At 41.7% G+C, this 22,703-nt stretch overlaps 1 protein-coding gene across 1 annotated transcript in view; it reads right to left on the reverse strand.

Moving 5' to 3' along the window:
* Nucleotides 1–22,703, reverse strand: part of iqsec2b (IQ motif and Sec7 domain ArfGEF 2b) — a 66,150-nt gene that overhangs the window by 5,957 nt on the left and 37,490 nt on the right. The window contains exons 2-9 of the mRNA XM_037684797.1: nt 15,926–16,220; nt 13,247–13,558; nt 12,111–13,162; nt 11,859–12,020; nt 4,449–4,571; nt 4,184–4,350; nt 240–379; nt 15–140 (exon numbers count right to left, since the gene is read on the reverse strand). Coding sequence (XP_037540725.1) covers nt 15–140; nt 240–379; nt 4,184–4,350; nt 4,449–4,571; nt 11,859–12,020; nt 12,111–13,162; nt 13,247–13,558; nt 15,926–16,220 — 2,377 coding nt within the window. The remainder of the gene's footprint in view (nt 1–14; nt 141–239; nt 380–4,183; nt 4,351–4,448; nt 4,572–11,858; nt 12,021–12,110; nt 13,163–13,246; nt 13,559–15,925; nt 16,221–22,703) is intronic.

Genomic DNA, 22,703 nt, shown 5'->3' on the forward strand with positions numbered 1-22,703 from the left:
AAAGCCAGTCTTACCACAAGCAAGTCGTTAAAGAGAAAGACCTCTCGCTGGTGCACTCCTGTCCTCTGAGGTCGGTTGGGGTCAGGCACCTCGTAGAGCTGGCAGCAACACACTAGCCTCCGATGGGGAAGAGACAGCACCTGGCGGAAACATCACAGTACATTTACAAGTTGTAGATGAGTAAACTTCTTTGAGAATGCATTACCGGACTTCTGTTAATTTCAGTAACAGAAACTTACAGGCTTCTTGCCAACGATGACCCTCTCCACTGCCTGCACCTGGGACACATGGTCATCATTTGTTCTTAACTCCCATTTCTGTATTCGCTGGTAAATCCCAACCAACAAGTCCCTGGGAATATCCTGACCATTGTCGACACCTGGAGTAGAACCAAGAACACTCAGAGTATTAGAACAAGAAGCTGCACAGTAGCTTTCTCTTTTAAAAATATACCTTCACACACACAAGTCTGACAAGAAAGAACATGTTTAAAAAGTATGATGGTTTAATGCTGTTTCATTAAACTATCTTCCCAAGTCCAACAGCACAGAGAAAGTGCATGTTTAAACTGCTGTGTGTTTCACAAAGTCTTGCAGTTGGCGTACAGTTGTGGTCAGAAGTTTACATACACTCATGAGAATGAACGTGGTATAATATATATGATATAATGTAAAGGTTTATTTAGACTGTTCACCGCCCCCCCCGGTGGAATAATTAACAATATACAGCTTCAATGTTTTTCATAAACAAGAATTGGGTGCAGAAGTATGACTTTTTTTGTGAATTTTCTCCAATATACATACTGTATGGTCAAAATTATACATATACCCATATACATTATACATACAAAAATATATACATATAGTCATCTAAATCTGTTAATAAGTGGTGTCAAAAGTTTTAAAATGTCTTACTTTGACAAGGCTGAGACCTGTAAACTTCTCATTTGTGATCATGACTGACTATGGCAGGTAGTTTCTCTTTACTAGAATATAAAGGATTTGTTTGACATCACTGGATTGGCCAGTTCTCATCTGTTACACTAAATTCAAAAAGCGTTTAATACAAAAACAACTGGACTTTATTTGTAACAGAAGACGTTTCGCTCCTCATCCGAGGAGATTTCTCAATTCCATTCCTCAATTCTCAATTGAGAATCTTCACCAGCATCTGTTACACTCAGATTATAGAAAATTAGTTTGGATGTACAGAAACCACTCAAAACTACTGGAACATCAGTGTCTCTGTCCACAGTGAAGCCAGTTTTTCATCTCCATGAAATAAGAGAGTGCTGACCAAGAAAGAAGCTCTTGCCACAAAAACAACACCTTCAAGCTAGACTGAAAACTGCAGCTGCCCACATCAATAGGCAAAATGTTTTTTGGAGAAAATATTTATCATCAGACAAGACAAAGATTGAGCATTTTGACCACAATGTCAAAAAATATCCTTAAAGGAGACAAAGTTAGGCTTTCAAACACTACCAACTGCCAAGCATGGTCGTGGTAGTATCATGCTGTGGTAATGATGAAATACCCAAAGTGAATGGAATAATGAAGGACTACCTCCATATTATTCAGCTTCACCTTAAATCAACAGCTGGCTGTTCAAACACATCAATGATCCAAAACACATTAAAACTGGTTTCTGATTGGATAAATCAGCCATCATTAAACTTCTGAAAAGTCTTCCCAAAGCCCTGACCACAACACTTGAAAATTTGTACTGTGCTTCCTTCAAGCCTGGAAAAAGAGCAGTTCAAATAAATGACTAAATAACTAAAATTAATACATTCTGTACATTCCGTGAAAAATGTATACATTTTAAACTTATGACCAAAACTTTTTACCATATCTTCATTCAGCAGCTTTGAGCTCAGCCTGTTTGAACTCAGTTCCTCCCACATTGTGTTGTGTGTGCGGTGGTCTATCGGCCCCCCAAGTACAATAAGAATTTTATAAATGACTTCTCAGACTTTTTGGCTGAAATTATGCCAAAATACGACTGAGTTCTCATTGTTGGTGATTTTAATATCCATGTGTGTTGTCCTGATTTACACATGGCTGAGTGCTTTTTAAACATCATTGACTCTTTTAATCTTGTGTAGTCCGTGACTCGTCCTACACATGAGCATGGACACAATGGATCTGGTTTCATCTTGTGGTTTACCTGTTTTTAAATGTAGTGAGTAGTGATCCTGTATTTTCTGACCACATGCCTGTTTTATTTGAGACTAACTTATCTTGATCTAAAGCTAAACCCCACGCTGCAGCTCGGCTGTGGTGTGTTTTGAACTCTTCCATTGCTGGGAACTTTGCATTGTTTTTAATCAGAACTGTGTCATCCCAGAGACTGTGTGCAACAACACATAGGCTCTCAGTTCATGGTTTTACTCCACCTGCAGAATGGTTCTGGATTCTGTGTCTCCGTTAAAAATCAGACATCCTAAAATCAAGTGTGAACCCTGGTTGGATGAGAACACTACGTTGGCTAGGAGAGTGTCGCAGAGCCAAGCGTAGGTGGAAAGCGAACAAATTACAGGTGTCATTTCAAATATTAAAGGGCTGCTGACATCACTATCAAAAACTGTGAAAGATCCCAAAAGAAAATACCTGCCTAATGTTATTGTATCAAACAGTCACAACCCTCATGTTTTATTTAAAGTGATTGGTTCTGTTCTTAATGCACCACAAACAAACTATTGAATTCTCACCTGATGCACGTGAAAACTTTCTAAATTTCTTTGTTAAGAAAGTCACTTTCACCAGGGCCCAGATCTCACCTTCTGCTCATGACCCCTCAGTCTTTGTGCCCTGCTCTGCTGTTTTTGATAGCTTTGAACCTGTTACTCTGTCGTCTCTGCAGGAGGAGGTGGTTAGTCATTTAAAGCCAACAGGTTCACCAAGTGATGCTATTCTTCCTTGTTGATTTAAAGAGGTTTTCCTCACTGTAGGGCTTTAGGTCCTTGCTCTTCTGAACAGCAGTCTGTCCTTTGGTGTGGTCCCTGGAAATTTTAAACATGCAACTGTCCAGCCTCTCATTAAGAAACCCACTCTTGATCCCTCTGTTCTTGCTAACTACAGACCAATCTCAAAACGGACATTTCTTTCAAAAATTCTCAAGAAGGTGGTGTGCCACAGGGCTCAGTCTTAAGTCCCCTCCTCTTCACGCTGTACCTGCTCACTCTTAGCTCTATTTTTAGAAAATATGGGATCTCCTTTCATTGTTATGCAGATGTACACAGATGTGTCCCACTAAAGAAAAAGGACTAACTCTCTGGGTCCTCTGTTTTCATGTCTGGAGGACATAAAAGCCTAGATGGCTGTGAAATTCTTAAATTTAATGAGGGAAAGACTGAGGTGATGGTCTTTGGAAGCTCCACTGAGACTCCCAATGTAGATGTTGGTTTCTTGGCCCAGTACATCAGGGCAACTGTTACAAACTTGGGGGTCAAAGTCAATGCTGTTAAAACTATTTTTTTCCATTTGAGGCAACTGGCTAAATAAAGTGAAGTCGACTCTTTCTCAGCGGCATTTCGAAACAGTAGTTCAAACCTTTGTGACTACTTGGCTCAACTACTGTAACACTATACAGAAATCAGTGATTCGTGTATTGCTCAGCTTCAGAGGGTACAGAATGCTGCTGCACGGCTTTTAACTGGCACACAAAAGTTTGAACACATTTCCCCTGTTTAGCCTCCCTGCACTGGCTGCCTGTACATTCTAGGATTCATTTAAAAATTCTTGTATTTGCTTTTAAAGCTCTTAATGGACTTGCCCCGCCCTATCTGTCCGAGTTGCTACATCTGCATACACTCTCTCGATCCCTCTGATCATGCGATCATCTGCTCCCGAGTGTGCCAACGACAAAGAGTAAGCTCAGAGGAGACCGTGCTTTTGCTGTGGCAGCTCCTAAACTGTGGAATGACCTTCCCTTGAACATCAGACAGGCCTCTTCCCTGTCTGTTTGTAAATACCTTGTAAAACCCATCTCTTCTCTCTGGCCTTTGATACCATCTGATATGTTGACTTTTAATCATTTTAATCAATCTTTATTATCTGAATGTATGATTATTTTATTATGTGTACAGCACTTTGGTACTGTGGGTGTTTAAAGTGCTCTATAAATAAAGCTGGTATGATAGGGTATGGTATAACTGCATGTCTTTTCTGCCGAACAGCACCTCTCAAATTCTTGATGAAATCCTCCAGTTTCATCTTCCTCTCAGCTTTGATGTTGGGGCTGTACATATCCGTGTTGAGGAGAATTATGGCAAAGGCCAAGATGAAGATGGTGTCGGGGTTCTGGAACTGCCGAATCAACGTTGGATTACACACACAATACCTTTGACTGAAGACAAAAACAGCATGTAGAAATGTTTAGTTTGACTCAGTAGTCTAGTCACAACAAATAAACTTCAGACTTTTAGAAAATCATCACATACAAACCTGAATGCCTCTATGAGCCTCTCCACCTTTTGAGCTTCTCCTTGAACCTTGATTTGGGCCTGAAATTTCCTCAGGGCATCATCAAGGTCCATACCTGAGAAATCCATCTCATCCACCACACAGCTGAAAAACACATAGAGGTCAGAGGTCACAGCTGAACCTTCTTTACATTAAGCCACAACAATATTCAGTTCAATTCAAATCAGTTTATTTATTTAGCACCAAGTCACCACATTTTATCTCAGGGCACTGAACAAAAACATTCATATACATTATAAATGCCAATTAGCAAAGTTATCTATTTAAAGAAGGCACCTCCCATTCAGACAGTATGGTTAAAACACAGGGCAATAATGTTTTAGCCCATATCTGTGTTTGTTTGCCTGGGGTGTTAGCAAAATATCTCAGGAAGCCATCCATCATTATCTTCCGCTTGCTCCGAAGTAGGGTCGCGGGGGCAGCAGCTTGAGCAGGGAGGCCCAGACATCTCTTTCGACATACACGTCTTCCAACTCTTCTGGGAGGATTCCAAGGTGTTCCCAGGCCAACTGAGAGACAGTCTCTCCAGCGTGTCCTGGGTCTTCCATGGGGTCTCCTCCCAATTGGACATGTGTAGTATGACATATCCTGAGATATATTCATACATTAAACGGGTTCACTCATCTTTCTGGACTGTGTGATGTTCGTGCGTTGAATTCAACAGAAATGTAACGTGAGACGTCATTTTTCTTTGACCCATCAAAATGAATGCGGTCATTTATTTTACAGAATCAAAGTTTAACATCAAACATTTACATTAATTTGGCAGAATATGAAAACAACAACATAATTAATCAGCTTTTACAACCAGGAAACCATACGGCCATGGTTTTCCGTTGCTTCACCACAGACATTAATGAAAACATCTGGATTAATTTTCTAGCAGAAAGGAGAGTTTAAAGATGGAAAATTGAGATTTATCTTACAGAGAGATGTGTGAGGGAATTTATCTGTTTTAACCAGAACAGCACGCTCCATTGAAATCAGCTTGGGCCAACGGTACGCTTGGTCGAAATAGAACTTTTACCTTGCAGACGATAGCTTCAGCGTCGGTGTAGAGCTCTTCTTTTGACTCTTTTCAGCGTCTCCGTGAGAACAGCTAAAACCTTAGGAGTCGTGTGAGGTTATCCAAACAGAAGTTATAATTCCCAAAATCGTCTCTGGTTCAGCTTGTTTGGTTTAGCAGCATCCATGAATGCCTGCGGTTGCATTCACGGACTCCCAAACTCCCTGCACTCTGGATTCCACAACTCTTGAACTCTACTGGAACTCTTCTCAACTCACTAGTTGAACTCTGGGAAGTGCCACATTTAAAATGGGCTCTACTTCCGGTTCGTTTGAGAGCTTTTGATTGGTGGATGGACCAGAACAGAGGTGTGGTTTGTGATGTAAGGTGTTATGGAAAGTCAAGGATAGAGATTAAGATTGTTTAAGAACAGACAGAAAGATTGTTGGAGAAAACCAGTCTTAGTGGCACCACCTCTCCTGTATCTTGCTGTAAAAGTTAAACATGACATTTCTTTTCAGTAAACTTTCTAGTTGACCGAAGCTCGAACTTTAACACACTTACAAATTTGCTCACTTTCAAAGCAGACGATCAAGAAATTGAATCATTACTCTGTAATGTACTCTAACTTGATTTCACTTTGAATTGAGGAATAAAAATCATTACTACTGTTTAAGTAAATAAAGATGAGTAGTTCACTTCAACATGTAAACATTGTTTGAACTAACACAATTTGATTATCAAAACATTTGTAAAATAGTAATGATCATAGAGAATTGTCTTTTCCACTTGATTAATTCAAGAAAGAAAGTCTCAGGATGGGTCTAAACTGTATTTCTGGATTCAAATCAATGAAATGACAGTTTCTGTCCATCTGGTCAGTTTTGACATCAGGCTTAGTTCACTACACATGCCCAAAGCACTTCTCTATATATATTTTTAGAACTTTTTATTAATAACACAGAACACTGCTGCGGCTGGGGCTGCCAGTTCTTTTTTTTTTTTTTTTTTGTAACCTGTCAATCAATCCAGTAGGCATGCCAGCAAATGACCAATCGGCGACCTCAATTTGTCCTGAAGGTAAACGCCCTTTATCTGTGGAGCTGGTCTGCAGCCACTCAGGTGGATGCTTGAGTATGAAGTCTCAACCCTCTGCGGATAGTGCGCACAGTTTCCGCACGGCTGACAGGACGCGCAAGTATACTGGAGCCTTAAGGGAGAGTCCAGCTGTCCTGCAGAGGAAACTCATTTCAACCACCTGTATTAGCAATCTTGTTCTTTCTGTCACTACTCTGAGTTCGTGGCCATAGGTGAGGGTAGGAACATAGACCGACCGGTACACAGAGAGCTTCGCCTTACAGTTCAGCGCTCTCTTTACCACAACAGACTGGTACAGAGTCTGCAATACTGCAGATGCTGCACCAATCCGTCTGTTAATCTCATGCTCCATTCTTCCTTCACTCATGAACAAAACCTCAAGATACTTGAACTCCTCTACTTGAGGCAGAACCTCACCCTTGATCTGAAGAGAACAATCCACCTTTTTCTAACTGAGGACCATGGCCTCAGATTTGGAGGGGCTGATTCACATCCTAGCTGCTTCACACTTGGCTGCAAACCGTTCCAGTGAGAGCTAAAGATCACGGCACAATGATGCCAACAGGGCCACATCTTCCCCAAATAGAGATGAAATCTTGGTCACCAAACCAGACTCCCTTTGACCCCTGGCTCCACCAAGAAATTCTATCCATGAAAGTAATAAACAGGATCGGTGACAACGGGCAGCCCTGGCAGAGTCCAATTCCCAATCTGAAGGGGTCCAACTTACTTCCAGCAATGTGAACCAAACTCTTGCACCACTTGTATTGGGACCAAACAGCCTGTAGCAACAGGACCCCAATCCCATACTCATGGAGCACCCCCACAGTGTACCCCAAGGAACATGATCAAACACCTTCTCCAAGTCCACAAAACACATGTAGACTAGATGGGCAAACTCCCATGACCCCTCAAGGACCCTAGTGTAGAGCTGTCATTTTTAATCCAAACCTGGAGCCCGGCCCCCTGCCCAATACGGATTTGGGCCGGGCCATAATAATCTCCTCAGAGCTGATCGAGAGTCTCTACCTAAGGCCTCACTGAACTTCTCCCACATCTGAGCTTTTGCCTCAGCAACAGTCAATGCTGCAGCCCACTTGGCCTTCTGGTACTTCTCAGCTGCCTCCGAAGTCCCACCAGCCAACAATGATTGATAGGAGACCTTCTTCAGCTTGCCTCCCTGAACAAGGGTGTCCATCACTGAGTTAGAAGATGGTTACCATGAGAAGCACCAACAACCTTGCGGCTACAGCTCAAAGCAGCCCCCTCAACAATTGAGGCATTGCTTACTCGGACTCAATGTCCCTCGCCTCAGCTGGGATGCAATTAAAGCTCTCCTGGAGGCGAGAGTTGAAAATCTTTTTGATGTTCCTGATATATCCTCAATAATCCAGGTAGATAAATCTAACAAATTTGAATCAGGTCCTCTGGCAGATTCTTTGTCGAAATGTTTGGTCTTTTATTCAAAATACTTCTTCAGTCTAAGGATCTGTAAGCAACTTTTAAGTAACACCTTCTCATAGTGGATCAACCAGTTTTCTGGAGACAGCCAAAACTAATTATTCATATGCAAAAGGAGGACCACCAGCCTAACGATCGATCATTAGTGCCCTGATGGCCACTTGCTATTCACAGAGAGCCGAGTGATGCTTGCAATAACAGCATTGTATTGCACCAAAATTCATGCTCAATAATCCAGGTAAAAATCCAAGGTCATCTGGACGGGTTCTTTTTTGCTGAGCAATGTATTGCTTTCAACTGTCCCCATCATACAATGCTGTTATCGCAAGTATCACTCAACCCTCTGTTAATATCAGGTGGCCATCAGGGCACCAATAATCAGTTGTTAGGCTGATAATCTTCCTTTTGCATATGAATAACTAGTTTTGGCTGCCCCCAGCAAACTGGTTGATCCACTATGAGAATGTAATATTTATAGGACAGAGGATGCTTGCAGCTCCTCAGACTGAAGGTCTTTAGAATAAAAGATGAATAATATCAACAAAGAAGAATAGATCCAGAGGACCATTCTCAATCTTGTAAGATCTTTCTGATGAGTTCTTCTGCCAGGCGTTCCCAGCAAACCCTCAGTACATGTTTGGGTCTACCGAGTCTATCTGGCATCTTCCCCCACAATTTGATCCAACTCACTACCAGGTTGTGATCAGTTCACAGCTCGGCTCCTCTCTTCACCCAAGTGTCCAAAACAAACAGCTGCAAATCAGATGATGCCACTAAAAAGTCTGTCCTGGTGCGAAGTGCACTTATGAACACCTTTATGTTCCAACATGGTGTTCATGATGGACAAACCATGACTAGCACAGAAGTCCAACAACAGAACACCACTCAGGTTCAAATCAGAGGGGCTGGAACAGGAGGAACACCAAATCACACCCCTCCAGTTCAGACTGTTGTTACCCACGTGGGCATTTAAGTCCCCCAGCAGAATAAAGAAGTACCCAGCAGGAGCATTTGATAGCACCCCTGTTAAGGACTCCAAGAAGGCCGGATACTCTAAACTGCTGTTTGGCGCGTAGACACAAACAACAGTCAGAGTCCATCCCCCTATCCAAAGGTGAAGGATGGCTACCCCATCATCTACCGGGAAAACCCCAACAAACATGCACCAAGTCAGGGGCCTAAGAGTGGACCCACACCAGCTTGGTGTCTTTCACCATGGGCACCTCTAGAATGGAATAAGGTCTAGCCCCTTTCAAAGAGATTGGTTCCAGAGCCCATGCTGTGTGTCGAGGTGAGCCCAACTATAACTAGTCTGTTTCTCTCAACCTCACACACAAGCTCAGACTCCTTCCCCACCAAAGACCATTCCATGTCCCAAGAGTCCATTTTGGTAAGCCAGGGTCAGAGAGCCAAGGACCCCACCTTCAGCTACTGCCCATGGCATCATGCATCTGACTTGTATGACCCCTTCTGCAGGTGGTGGGCCCACAGGAAGGCAAAACCATGTTGCCCTTACAGGCTGAGCCTGACCGGGTCGCATGGGTAGAGACCTGGTCACTAGGCGCTCTCCGACGAGCCCCTACACCAGTCCTGTCTCCAGGGTGAGGTCCCGGTAACCCACATTACCAAGGAACATGGAGTTCCTCGTTTGTCTTTGTCCATACAAGTGTGTTGAACTGCTCTTTGTCTGGCCAGTCACCTAGGACCAATCTGCTTTGGGAGACCCTACCAGGAGCAATCATAATTAATTACTTCTGAAGCATAGCTCCTAGGACAGGTATGCCCACACTTTTTCAGCATGCGAGCTACTTTTAAAATGACCAAGTCCAAGCGATCTACCTACTATAAAAATACAAAACATATACTTATTTGTAAACATATTAAGTATGCTTTTAATGTTTTACGTTCTTGTTTTTAGCATTTTACCATGTTTAATATGGCACCTTGATTTATTGTTTTATAACATTACTTTTATTTTAATTGGATTTTACTGTAGTTTATTGTTGTCTGTACTCTATATGTTGTCTGTCTAAAACAGGTTTCTCTTGTAAAAGAGTCCTCGTGACTCATTGAGACTAACCTGGATAAATAAAGGTTGAATTAATGAATACGTCCCAGCTTGCTGTGGACGCAACATAAATGACAAAACCCATCAGTTTATTTAAAAAAAAAAAGAAAGAAAAAAAGACAAATTTATTTTTATTGTTTGTGTACAAAATAATAAATAAAACTCTCGCTTCTTTATCTATACAGGTAGCCTCATTGAGCCACGAGAGCTCATTTTCAAGAGAGACCTGTTTAGGGAGCAGATGGGGGCTTAGGGGCCTTGCTCATGGGCCCAGGGTGGGGCAAATGAGGGTGGGGGCAAGTGTGGGTGCTTCACCTACCCCACCCACATTTTTGATGTTGTCGGTACCATGGTGTGAACCGGCGATTTTCCAATCACAGGCTCACCTCTCTAACCTCTACGCCACCACTCCCCTAAAAAAAAACACAGCAATAACTTCTGTTCTTCACACAAGGAACAGCAAACAAGAATAACTTCATGTTTGGAAAATAACCTGAAAACTTGAGAGCAAAAGTGAAAATTCAGCCCCGACAGCAGCTGCTTGTAATTGTAACAGTATTTATTGATACCCGAGAGCTTTGATGAAGATATTATTTCTGGTTTGTTTTTAAAGTCTCTGAACAACGAGTCAGCTGCTTCAACGAATAACTTTTACCATCTCTTTGTCTTGAAACGACTTCTTGTGCTTAACAATTATTAAAGTGACTCAACTGGACTGATGCTTCACTGCTCCGGTCAGCTGTAAGAACAATGACTGCTGTCTGGATAACTGGGATTTTAGTTCCTTCACCGTTTTCTTTCTCAGCTCACTTTTCAGAACGAAGTCAGTGCCATAGTATTTATAGTCCGAAAATGCCGCTCCGGTGAAACGCATTTCAAATATGATGTGAAATTAAACAAGTTCTCCCCCCATCCCATATGAAAATGGAAAATTTTTTGCTTACTTGGTCCAGGTCCCCAACTCATTTTACACACTTTATTGAGTTTAGATATAAACTGGAGGCTATTACGAGTCAACTCGTTTGTTTTTAGCGCTATTTGCGCATACATGGTGACCTATGCGTCAGAAAAGGTCAGTCTCAGATTGGCTAACCTGTATGTCAATCAAGTGATGATTTGCATAGTGAAGATAGATTGATCGGCTGACATCTATTTAAAAAAAAAAAAAAAAAAAAAAAAAAAAATCTATTTCGCTGTGCGATCTACTGATATTACCTTCACGATCTACTGACAGATTGTGATTGCCGTATTGGGCACCCCTGTCCTAGGATCATTCAGGCGCACATACTCCTACATCATGATAAGGTGGCAATTCAAGGAGTATCTCATGAACCACCACACAGATTTTATGAAACTTTCAATAAGTAATCATTGGTGGTTAACTTTTGGAGTCACCCCATTTCAAGATGGCTGCCTTAGCTAATCAATGTTAGCAAACACAATAATGGCTATACCTCAATCGGTTTTACAGACACTGAGCTCAAATTAAATGCTTTGTAGTAGTTGAGTCATCCTCAACACATACTCAGTTATAATAGATCTTGAGAGGTCTCACAATATTGCTCATCGTATAACATTTTTGTACAATGTGTGGAGCAAGAGGCTTAAACCTGTCTAAATGGTGCACTAATTCAGACACCGAATTAAATGTGTAAGCTCAATCTAGACACATTTGTCTTAGTTTTTGATCTAAAACAAACGTCTGTTTAAAAATGACCTTTCATTTTTAAATACTTACTCTAAAACATCTTTGTTGAATTGTTTCTGTCGGTTTCCCAGAAACTCTCCAATCATCTGCCTGCTAAGGCCCTTTCTCTCCAGGAGGAAGCGAGCGATCCCAACAGGCGTGTCCGATACAAATCCTCTCTCTATCAGATACTGGATGCCTTTCTCCGGCTTTCTATTGTTCATGTAAAAATATAACAAATCTTATCACTTCATGCATGAACTCTACCAAGAAATGTAATACTTGTGCTTGTTAGATGCTTACTTGTTGAAAAGATTGAGACCGATGCGGTACTGGCGTCTCTGCACCACATCACTGTTGAAAGGTGGGGAGTCCCAGCTGTGGCGGCTCTCTCTCTGATATGTCTGTTTTCCTAGAGGAGGCAGCGGCTCCTGCAGACTGTCCTGAGATGAGGAGCCTGAGCTGCAGTTAACGGTCTCGTTGGAGTTGGTGGTGGAGTTGAGGGAGTCATTGTCCCCATCGGAGCAACATGGCTGCTCCAGACCACCAGGTGGCAGAGCTGTCGAGGAGGAGGAGGATAGAGGGGTGGTGGGAGGCTGCTGGGGGGAGGAGGACGATGAGGGTGTGTCAGGGTACTGATGGTGATGGATGGGGTGGTGGTGATGGTGGTGGTGGGCTGCCACCTGGTGTGGAATATGTGTGGGTATCGACCTGCCAGTTGGCCTGGTCTGACCCTGAGCTGCTGCCGTAGAGGGATGACTGCTTGAGTTGGGGCAATGTTTAAGGGTTCCCTGAGGAGAGCCTGATCCTACCCCAGGTTCTTGCTCAAATACCAACTGTCTGCTCAGGGACCCACGATCTGAACGATCACTCATGTCAACAGAGCTGTCACTGGGTGGCTCAATGGTGAGGAGAGGCAGGTGAGCTCCTCTCAGACGGTAGTCTCTGCACTCTGTGCAGGGTGTGCTGCGGCGACTGTTACTGCTGCCCCCTCCCTCGGTGTCCCTGCTGTCCTCACGGCCTCCCACACCACCACTGGGGCCCCAGTACTCTGTATCTGTGCTGCTGGGAGCCCGGTCCAGAGACATTGGGGAGGATGGCATGCCGTCGTCCATGTAAAGAGTGACATCACTGTAAGAGGTGGCTGTGCTGTCACCATGCATACTAAGCCCCCCTCCAGCCCCTCTGCCTCGTTCTCCTAGTCCTCTCTGAGAGGAAGGGTTGCTGCTGCTGCTCCACATGCAGTCTCCAAAGTCTTCGCTCATCCCTCCACCATCCCTGCTGCCCTCCTGAGAGTCATCGCGACCTGCGCGGCAGGTGAGGGCATCGTCTATGGAGTCAGCTAAGGACTTGACCTACAACGGTTGAAAAGAATAATTGGTTAGATTCAAGTTAAGTTACACAAATCTTTAAAGCTTTTCAACTTCCACCAGTTTTACCTGTTTAGAGAAAGAGTCCTCAAGGTGGGTGTAGTCAACTGGGCGGTCTGGACCAGGGGAATGAGGAGGCCCTATGGCAACGCTGTGAGTGTAGTTGGACTGCGTTTGCTGCTGAGGTTGGCGCTCATCAAAGGAATACTGCAGTCTCATGTTGGACAGGATGATGCGACGTGTCATGCGACTCTCTGAGGCTGAGCTTCGAAGGCGCTCAAAATTTTTATTCATGCGATACTGTCTGAAGGCTGTCTGAATGGTCTTAGCTGCCCTTCGACTTACAAAAGAGCCACCATACTTTCTCTCCAACATTTCCACCTGTAAAGGTTGAGGCAAAATATGGAGAAGCAACAATAAATGTATGGACTCATTATACCTCAATGACACAGATTCATATTAAATCAAATGTTTAGCATTTCTTAAAGAAATGCATATCGCCCCCATCCTTTCATGCGCAAGCTTTAGACTACAATCATCTTATGCCGAGAAATGACAAAGTTATACACATTTTGGTCAAATCTTTTTTGTGTGATGTCATGCATTATTGCAAGCCGTCACGTGATCTGTCAACACCTGAAGTATGCGTTAAGAACACACTTTCACAACAACCGTACCAAATTTTAACTCAATATCGGCAGAACTGACTGAGTTGTAGCCATTTTTGAGCTTCATAATTTCAGTAACCTGTGTCAGCTGTGCTGAAATACATAGACTCTAATAGTTAATAATTTCTATAGTGGTGTTTTAATGTTTGTGAAGCCTTTATAATTTTCTATATTTCTGCATAAATATGACCTAAAACATCATCAGATTTTCACACAAGTCCTAAAAGTAGATAAAAAGAACTCAGTTAAACAGATGAGACAAAAACATTATACTTGCTCATATTTACTGAGGAAAATTATCAACTACAGTATTTTACATTTGTGAAGGACAAAGTATTTGCTTTCAGTATCTGGGGTGACCCCCCTGTGCAGCAATAACTGCAATTATTTTCATTCAACCTTTATTTATAGAGGTTAGTCTCACTGAGTCACGAGGACTCATTTTTAAGAGAGACCTGTTTTAGACAAAACCACAGATGAGGTACACACAACAGCCAAATAATGCATATAAAACGAAAATAAAATGAGTGATATAAAACAAAATAAAAAAGCTACATTATGAAACGAGGTAATGATGGTGAGCCATCCTGGCCCAGATGTAGCAGAACAGGCCCAAACCATGATACTACCACCACCAGTGTTTTCCCTACCAGGTGGCTGTGCTGTCACCATGCATATACTAAGCCCCCCTCCAGCCCTTCATTATTCAGTGTGGGCTCCCCGCCAGGTCAACAGAACTGAGCGCCTTGCCTACCGAACCAACCCTCCTCATCCCCCGTCGACAACTGCCAGCACTGACGTAGCGCTAAGCTAGCGGCGTGCGATACAGATGCGCTGGTTAAAAAGCTAGCAGAGGTAGCGCTCCATTTCCCTCACGTTGATCCAAGCCATTTCCGTCCCCCCCCCCCCCCCCCCACACACACACACACACACCCGTCGACACTGTGGGGAGACAGCGCGCAAGACAGACGTGTCTCCATCTCCATCCCACCTAACAAAATCCCAGAAGAGATGAGCGCCCTGTCAATGCATGTTACCTAGGGGAAACACTGATCACTGTGTTTCACAGATGGAATAAGGTTTTTATGCAGGAATGCAGAGTTTTCATTTCTCCAAAACATAACACTTTTCATTTAAACCTATATATATATATATATATATATATATATTAAGTCTCATCTGTCCACAAAACTTTCTTCCAACAGTCTTCTGGCTTGTCCATGTGATCTTTAGCAAATTGCAGATGAGCAGCAATGATCTTTTTGGAAAGCAATGGCTTCCTCCTTTCAACCCTGCCATGACCACCATTGTTGTTCAGAGTTCTCCTGATGGTGGACTCATGAACATTAACATCAGTCAATGGGAGAGAGACCTTCAGTTGCTTAGAAGTTACCCTGGGGTCCTTTGTGACCTCCCTGACTATTCCATGCCTTGCTCTTGGAGTGATCTTTGTTGGTCTAGCACTCCTGGGGAGGGTAACGATGGTCTTGAATTTCCTCCATTTGTACAAAGTCTGACTGTGGATTGGTGGAGTCCAAACTCTTTACAGATGGTTTTATAACCTTTTCCTGCCTGATGAGCATCAACAACTCTTTTTCTGAGGTCCTCAGAAATCTCCTTTATTCCTACCATGATCCACTTCCACAAACATGTTGTGAAGAGCAGATTGATAGGTCCAGTTCTTTAAATCAAACAGGTGCCCACTCACACCTGATCATCATCATATTGATTGAAAACACCTGACTCTAATTTCACCTTCAAATTAACTGATAATCCTAGAGGTTCACAGACTTTAACCACTCACAAATACAGTATGTAATATTGGATCATTTTCCTCAATAAATAAATGACCATGTATAACATTTTTGTTCCATTTGTTTAACTGGGTTCTCTTTATCTACTTTTAGGACTTGTGTGAAAATCTGATGATGTTTTCAATCACATTTATCCAAAAATATAGAAAATTATAAAGAGTTCACAAACTTTCAAGCACCACTGTAGATGTGCATCCTATGATTACATACTAAAAGTTCAACCCCTGCCGAAATCCTTCAACAAACAGTACAGTCAGTATCGTTACCTTCTTATCCTGCAGATCTGTTGACAGTTCATAGCTGTCTGAAAGAGCCTTGCACCTCTTGTTCTCCTCCTCTTCCTGCTTGCGGAGGGCCAGACTTGCAGGCTGGTGGCGTGTTCGCAGCACCCAGGCCAGGCTCGCCGAGCTGGAGGTGGCCACGCTTGCAGGGCCCTTGGAAGTGGAGGGGGCTGCGCTGCTGCCGTCAGTGTAGCGCTGTGAGCTGTGAAGGTAAGGCGTCTGGCTGAAGGAGCCGTCTTTGTGGGAGACCGTCTCCGGACACTGGGATTCCCCTTCCACACTGCAGAAAACAAAGAGTGGAAGCTATAAGAAGAAGCCTGACAAATGTTTATACCAAACATTTTGACATGCATAACGCAGAGTATTGTTGTATTCAGGAAGTTATACAAAGTAGTGATGCAGAAAAACTAAACAGACTTACTTGTAAATTTTAGAGCGCCGTGAAGCCAACCACCTCTTAGTGGTGTTCATTGTGAACTTGATGGCAATTCTTATTATTTTAAGCACTATCAGTCCCAGAACATGACAATATTCCTTGCTTACTCAGTGATTTGGTAATCCACGTGACAAAAAACCTTCTGTCATCCATTTTTCTTCTTTTAAAGAGTTCAGAGTGTAGTTAATATTTAGCCAAGTCAACTCGTCTGTCTTCACCACTATGACGTCCTTGTCAGTCAAGCACAGCAGCAGTAAAACATTTTGAAAAGTCAGCAGCTACATAAACAAGCTGCCACATACCAGAAACACTATACTGACAGGAAAAACCAGGTCGTTTCAATGGGAGCGGGTGTAAAACAAGCATCATCAGCTTACTGAGAAATATGACAAAATGGTTTCAATAAAAAGTCATGTGAGATTCTCTCACAGTCCAAAATACAGAAATGATCCTGAGCTGTTCAAATTAAAGACTTAATTCATCTGATCTGCTGTCAGAAAAGTAATTAAACAGAATAAACTTATCAGAAAGTGTCTCAAAGATCCTCCAGTGTCCCAGTGAGCAGAAAAATCCACCCAACTCACCCAGTGTGTGCTTGGGAAAACAGCTCTCGTCACGTTCCTGACTACATTTACATTTGTCTTCTGGTGTTAGCCACACCCCCCTCCTGTCAGCTGCGCCCACAGAAAGGCAGAGTACAACCGGGGTCAGGAAATGTGTGGGAACATTACATTCAGCACACCAAAACTGCACAAAACATTCAAAGCATAATAAGATTGGCTCTGTAAAGTCTGATTACAACAAGGAACTAAAATGATGCCTTGGTAAAGGAAGTGCTTTGGCTTCTGGTCCTGCTTACGTCACTGCTCTCGGCTGCCAACACTTCCTGTGTTTGAGTGTAGACAGTAAAAACAAGACCAGACAGATGTTGCTCAGGCAACAAAAAAAGCAACTTACTCAGTTGAGGTTATGATCAAAAAAGTGATAGTGCTGGAATAAACCTAAGCTATACGATCATAGTAAAAAACGTTGAGTGTTTGATGTGTGCAGAGGGGAAATCATGGGACAATGCAGCGTCCTTAGGCAGGACATCCTGTGCCTTTAACAACACATGACTTAAGGCTGTTGAGACTAACAACAGCCCCAAGGACATCACAGCTATGTTGCACAACACCAAGATCACTTAGGAAGCCCCTGCAATAAAAAGCACAACTGTGACATCTGTAGGGAAGTAATGATCAGCACAACTAAAGCCTGGACACTTGACAAGGTGGATTGTTTCTACATTTTGGGAGCAACAAGTTGTTGTGAACAACTCCCTTTCCTCTTGGATACAAACGTATTTTCTCTGCAGCATGATTTATCATTCCTCCTCCTCTGCTCCTTTAAATAGAGAAACAGAGAAAAAGGAGAGGGGTTGCTTGGTGACGGTTGCTGTGGGACCTTTGTGGGCAGCGAGGCAGTTGTTGGGATAAAAAGCATAGTTGCCATGACGATGTATTGACTGTTATCTTTATTAAGGTGGGTGTTGAAGATGCTCCACTGGTTGTAAATGACGGTCTAAATAATGTTTGCCTTTTTGTGAAGGTAGCTAAAATAAGTTTTTGCACAGAGTGACTTAGACAAATACATGTTGTCTAAACTTAAAAAGCAATAATAATTAAAAAAATAAATTAGGTGAACATTATTGTATTGTCTTTGACAATTCACATGAGTAAAAAGCTTTCATACATTTATATTTTTTTAAATAAACTAGTCCTGGAAGCACCGCTGCAGATTGTACAGGAAACTGATGCTTTATTGTTATTTCTGTCTAGTTTCCCTCTTTATTTCTTTTCATGAAGACATAAAGTTTCAAATGATAAAATCTAAATTATTTTCATGGTAGACTTTGAATTAACTTTTTTTAATTAGACTTTGAATTTGTTTGAGAGAGGCCTCTAAAAAGTAGAGTCTAAAATGGACTCGTAACTTTGTGTTACACCTGCACAGAAAGGCAGAAGAGAATAAATAAACTTTGTGTCTTCTTTGTTTTGAAGCAAGTTCTTGCAATTAAATATTCGTTTGCATTTATCTGCAATGATTTACACAGAAAAGGGTCATTTCTAGACAATGTTTAAAACTGATAGCATTTTGTCCAGGGTGGCATGATGGAGCAGTGGTTAGAGCTGTTGCCTCTCAGCATGTTCTTCCTGTGCGTGCATGGTCTTCCTCCGAATACTAGTCCTGTTTTCTTCCACAGTCCAAAAACATGCATGCTAGCTTCATTGGTAAGTAAATTATCTCTAGGAGAGTGAATGGTCGTTGTCTCTTATGTGTCCCTCTGAAGGACTGGACACCTGTCCAGGGTGTCCCCCACCTCCCACACAATCTACCTGCAAATATGACGAGGGGGTCTTTAATAGCAATAATAATATTGTTTGTGAAACTTTATGGCTGTCAGTGAGGGAAACTGTATTTTTATTTCCAATAAACAAATGTATATTTCAGCTTTAGAGGTTTATACACAGCATTTGTTGATAATCAGTCAAGTAAAGCATTTTGATGACTTTTATTTTATGGACTTTTAAAAGTTACATTTATCAGTTCTGATAGTTTTAATTTATTTTAATCCATTTCATGTTGTCACACAAAGAAGGCATTTGCCACATTTATGTTAACAAATAATTTTTCAGTTTATGATTTTTTTTGGTTGGGATTTTGTCTAAATCACTGTGTAGAATAGTGAAATATGAGAACATGTGAGAATATTCAAATGTTACAAAATGTGGTGAAAAAAAATCTTCTGAAACAAAAGATATAAAAGTTGTTGACAAAGAATTGTAAATTTATACGTTTTTGACCATATTAATTTACAAACACGAGTCCCACGATCAGCAATGTTTTTAAAATACAGAATAACATTTCATCTTCAGCTAAATGTCATTGAAAGGACAATCTGAGGGACAAACACGAGGAGGATTGAGGTTCTGCATCAGATTGTGTCCTACTCATTTGAAATAAGCTGTCGGAATGATAAAGCCTCAGGACCCAGTTCAATTCTACATAAACTGATAAATTAAAACATAACAAAAAGTAAATTGGCTTTGGTGGATGCTGTTTGAGGGTTCCTTTACATGCATAATATTGTCAACATCATGACACATTTAATTTGCTTCTCATGTTTTCATTCTTCAGTAAATTGCCCAAACAGGATGGACGGGTGGGACAGAGACACGTGACTCTTGAGTAAATGTCACAACAGTTTATATTATGAACAGAAGATTCAAGAGAGATCTCAAAGGGAAATCCAGGTAGTAAATTTCAATCATTTTATCAGTACATGATCTGACATCTGAGGATCGATATCGATCATCCAATGAAAAAGGTTAATAATATATATTCCAAACAAAGTGTTGGTTGCAGGTTTTGCAATATTCCAGCATGCTTTTTATTCTGTTACTTTGATCAATCTTGCCTGTTTTTGTCATTTATTTTGTAACTATTTGCTGCTGCTAGAATCCTCCATGTGCCCCCCTCAGCCAGTCTGCCCTGCAGGGGTCTCCGGTGGTCAATGTCAAATCTTTGGTGCCCTGTAATTTCCAGAGTTCAGGTACCAGTAGTCTACTTGTTGTGGGGATTTTGACATCGTCTGCTCAAAGTCCTCCTTTGTTTGTATTTGAGTTTTATGTTTGGGTCCTAAAATTAGTTTTTGGTTGTCAGATTCACTATTTCACTTTTTAGAAGTAAAAAAAAAAAATCCATCCCGTTAGCCGATTATTTTTGGTTTTGCTCACTTTTAAACTTGGGTTTAGTTTAGCTGCTGACATCTGAGGTACAAATGTCAAAGAACACCCAAATGTACAAAATAAAGTAGATATGGTGACTTAAAGCCCTGTAGAAATGAAGTACAGTACATAAAAATATCTACTAACTTTAACCTCTTAATTTTTTTTGCCATTTTTATGATCATATATCATAATTTTATTTCTTTTATCATATTTTTATCTATGATGTTGTAATTATTGTGAAGCATTTTGGTCAGCTGTGGTTGTTGTAAATGTGCTAGATAAATCAACTTTGACTTGACTTGACATAAATCCATCCTACACCCTCTTCATCCTGCTCAGGATTACAGGGAGCTGGTGCCTGCTGGTGGTGATAGAGGTGGAGTACACCCTGAACAGGTCGCCAGTCCATCACAGGGCCACACACGAGACAACCATTACACTCACATCTAAGTTCAATTTAAAGTCACCAGTTAACATAACGTGACTGCTCTTGGACTGTGGGCAGAAACTGGAGCCAGAGAAAACCCACACCTGCAGATGGGGAGAACATGTGAACTCCTAACAGTAAGCCAGTAAGAAACAGTAAGCATCTTATCACAAGCAGAACTGGTTTGTTCCACTTTGGAATGAGCTATTGGGGGAAGAATCCGTTTTGTTGTGTGTTTCCTTCACTGATGAAGCCTTCCGAACCGAAGGCGAAACGTTTCAGCACACACACAAAAAAAAGAAACTGTCCAGAATTATTAAGCATGGACTTTGTTCCTAACAGTAAGGCCCCAGTCCTGCTCCAAATCCAGTACCTTCCCACTGCGAGGGAACAGTGCTGTACCTCCATGCTGACTAATAACACAAACTCACCAGGCCCGAGTGAGATCCTGAAATCCTCAACAAAAAAGAACATCTTTAGTTAAACTGAATCAAATCTGAGTCATCAAAAGTGTTTAAAGCAATGAGTCAGAAAGTACTGATGTGACTAAAACCTGCAATAAAATAATCTCTGCTGCAGCTCCAGTTTGATCAAAAAGTGCATCAAAGAGTTCAACAGGACTTAGAAACGGACAGTGAAAGGGATGATATTAAAAGGTTTGTTGTAAAAACATAATGGTGGTCATATCACAGCTGGCATCTGAGTCTCATTATTAATGTAAGAAGCCTGCTTTCTATATAAAGTGCCAACGTGTCTCTAGAGGCTCCATCCTGAGGATCAGCCAACGGATTCACTTCCTTCAACCATTTAACAGGAGCTGAAACAGATGGCTGCATGCTAATAAACTAAAACGTGATCAAAGAGAGAGTTTAGAAAATAAAAGAGAGCAAAGAATGAAAAGTGAATGGGCTGAAAAACAATTCTGCCTCCTGTTCCTCGATCATATATTATTGATGTGGTGATAGTGTGTGTGTGTGTTGAAAGCGCAGCAGTAGATGTGACGGTGCGACTGAACCCTCAGCAGGACACGAGGCTGGTGGATTAACCTCTCAGGTGCCACGGGGAAGCCAATAATTGCATCAAACTGGGCACTGAATCTGTAGTTATCTCATATTGTTTCTAATCCCTTTATCTCCAACTTCAGAACGAATTTCACAGTTTCTTCCAAAGCTCATTACTCAAAATGAGGACTGCAAATACTAAAACGACCCTCAGCAAAATCCCCGCTAATTACTTTGGAGATGTGCGATGTGATAACGTTTCCTATTAATTTTTTTTTGACGCTTTAAGAGATCAGAAATGCAGCGCAGCCACTCTATTGCCAGAACAGTCTGTGTAAATGGCGTCTCATTCTTTGAACTGGGCGAAAGGAAACAATCAGAACATTCACAAAGTCACACTGGAGCATTCCTGCACCGCCAACACGCTTACATTTTCCAGGGTCCCCTATAGCTCAAACACGCTCTTGAGAGAAGAAGCAATTTGAGGTGAAACCACAGATGTAAAGCACCAAAGCAAAGTGTTGCAGGGTTGGATTGTTTGCACGGCTCAAGATAAGATGCAGCAAAAAAAAAAAGACAAATTATCTCATCAGATAATCTCTGCCACTCAAACCAGAAAGAAAAAGAATTTGTGCATACAGCTGATGTAACACGAAGGTGCTAACTTTAAAAAAGTCTGCCCTTCACTTTCTTTTGTCTCAGTTTATGAAGTTTTCTTGACAACTGCAGAAACAGATTTGAGGCCATTACTTGTTCACTTCAAGGGTAGGTGAATTTTAATTGCCATCCATGCTTGTAAAAGTGCCAAACATGTAAATCCTTGCAAACAGGCATTAAAACAACATGAAAACGTGTAGCAGTAAATTTGAACACAGTAGGAGTTAGTAGTCTTCTCCTCCAACAACTTTTGTTATTTGCTCAACAACTGTGAGATTAATTAACATATCCTCAAATGTAAACTTAAAGGGTCATGATTCTGGGTCCTTTGTGTCATTCGTTAGATTCATTTAAGAGTTTAGTTAAGTTTTTTAGTTAGCTGTTCTTTGTGTTTGTTTTCTGTGATGTTGAGTTTGTGTTCCGTTTGTTCCGTTGCTTCCAGGTGTTTCCAGTCAGTCTTAGGACTTCTTTC

Source organism: Nematolebias whitei, chromosome 11 (assembly GCF_014905685.2).
Source record: "Nematolebias whitei isolate Nwh7 chromosome 11, NemWhi1, whole genome shotgun sequence".
NCBI lineage: Eukaryota > Metazoa > Chordata > Actinopteri > Cyprinodontiformes > Rivulidae > Nematolebias > Nematolebias whitei.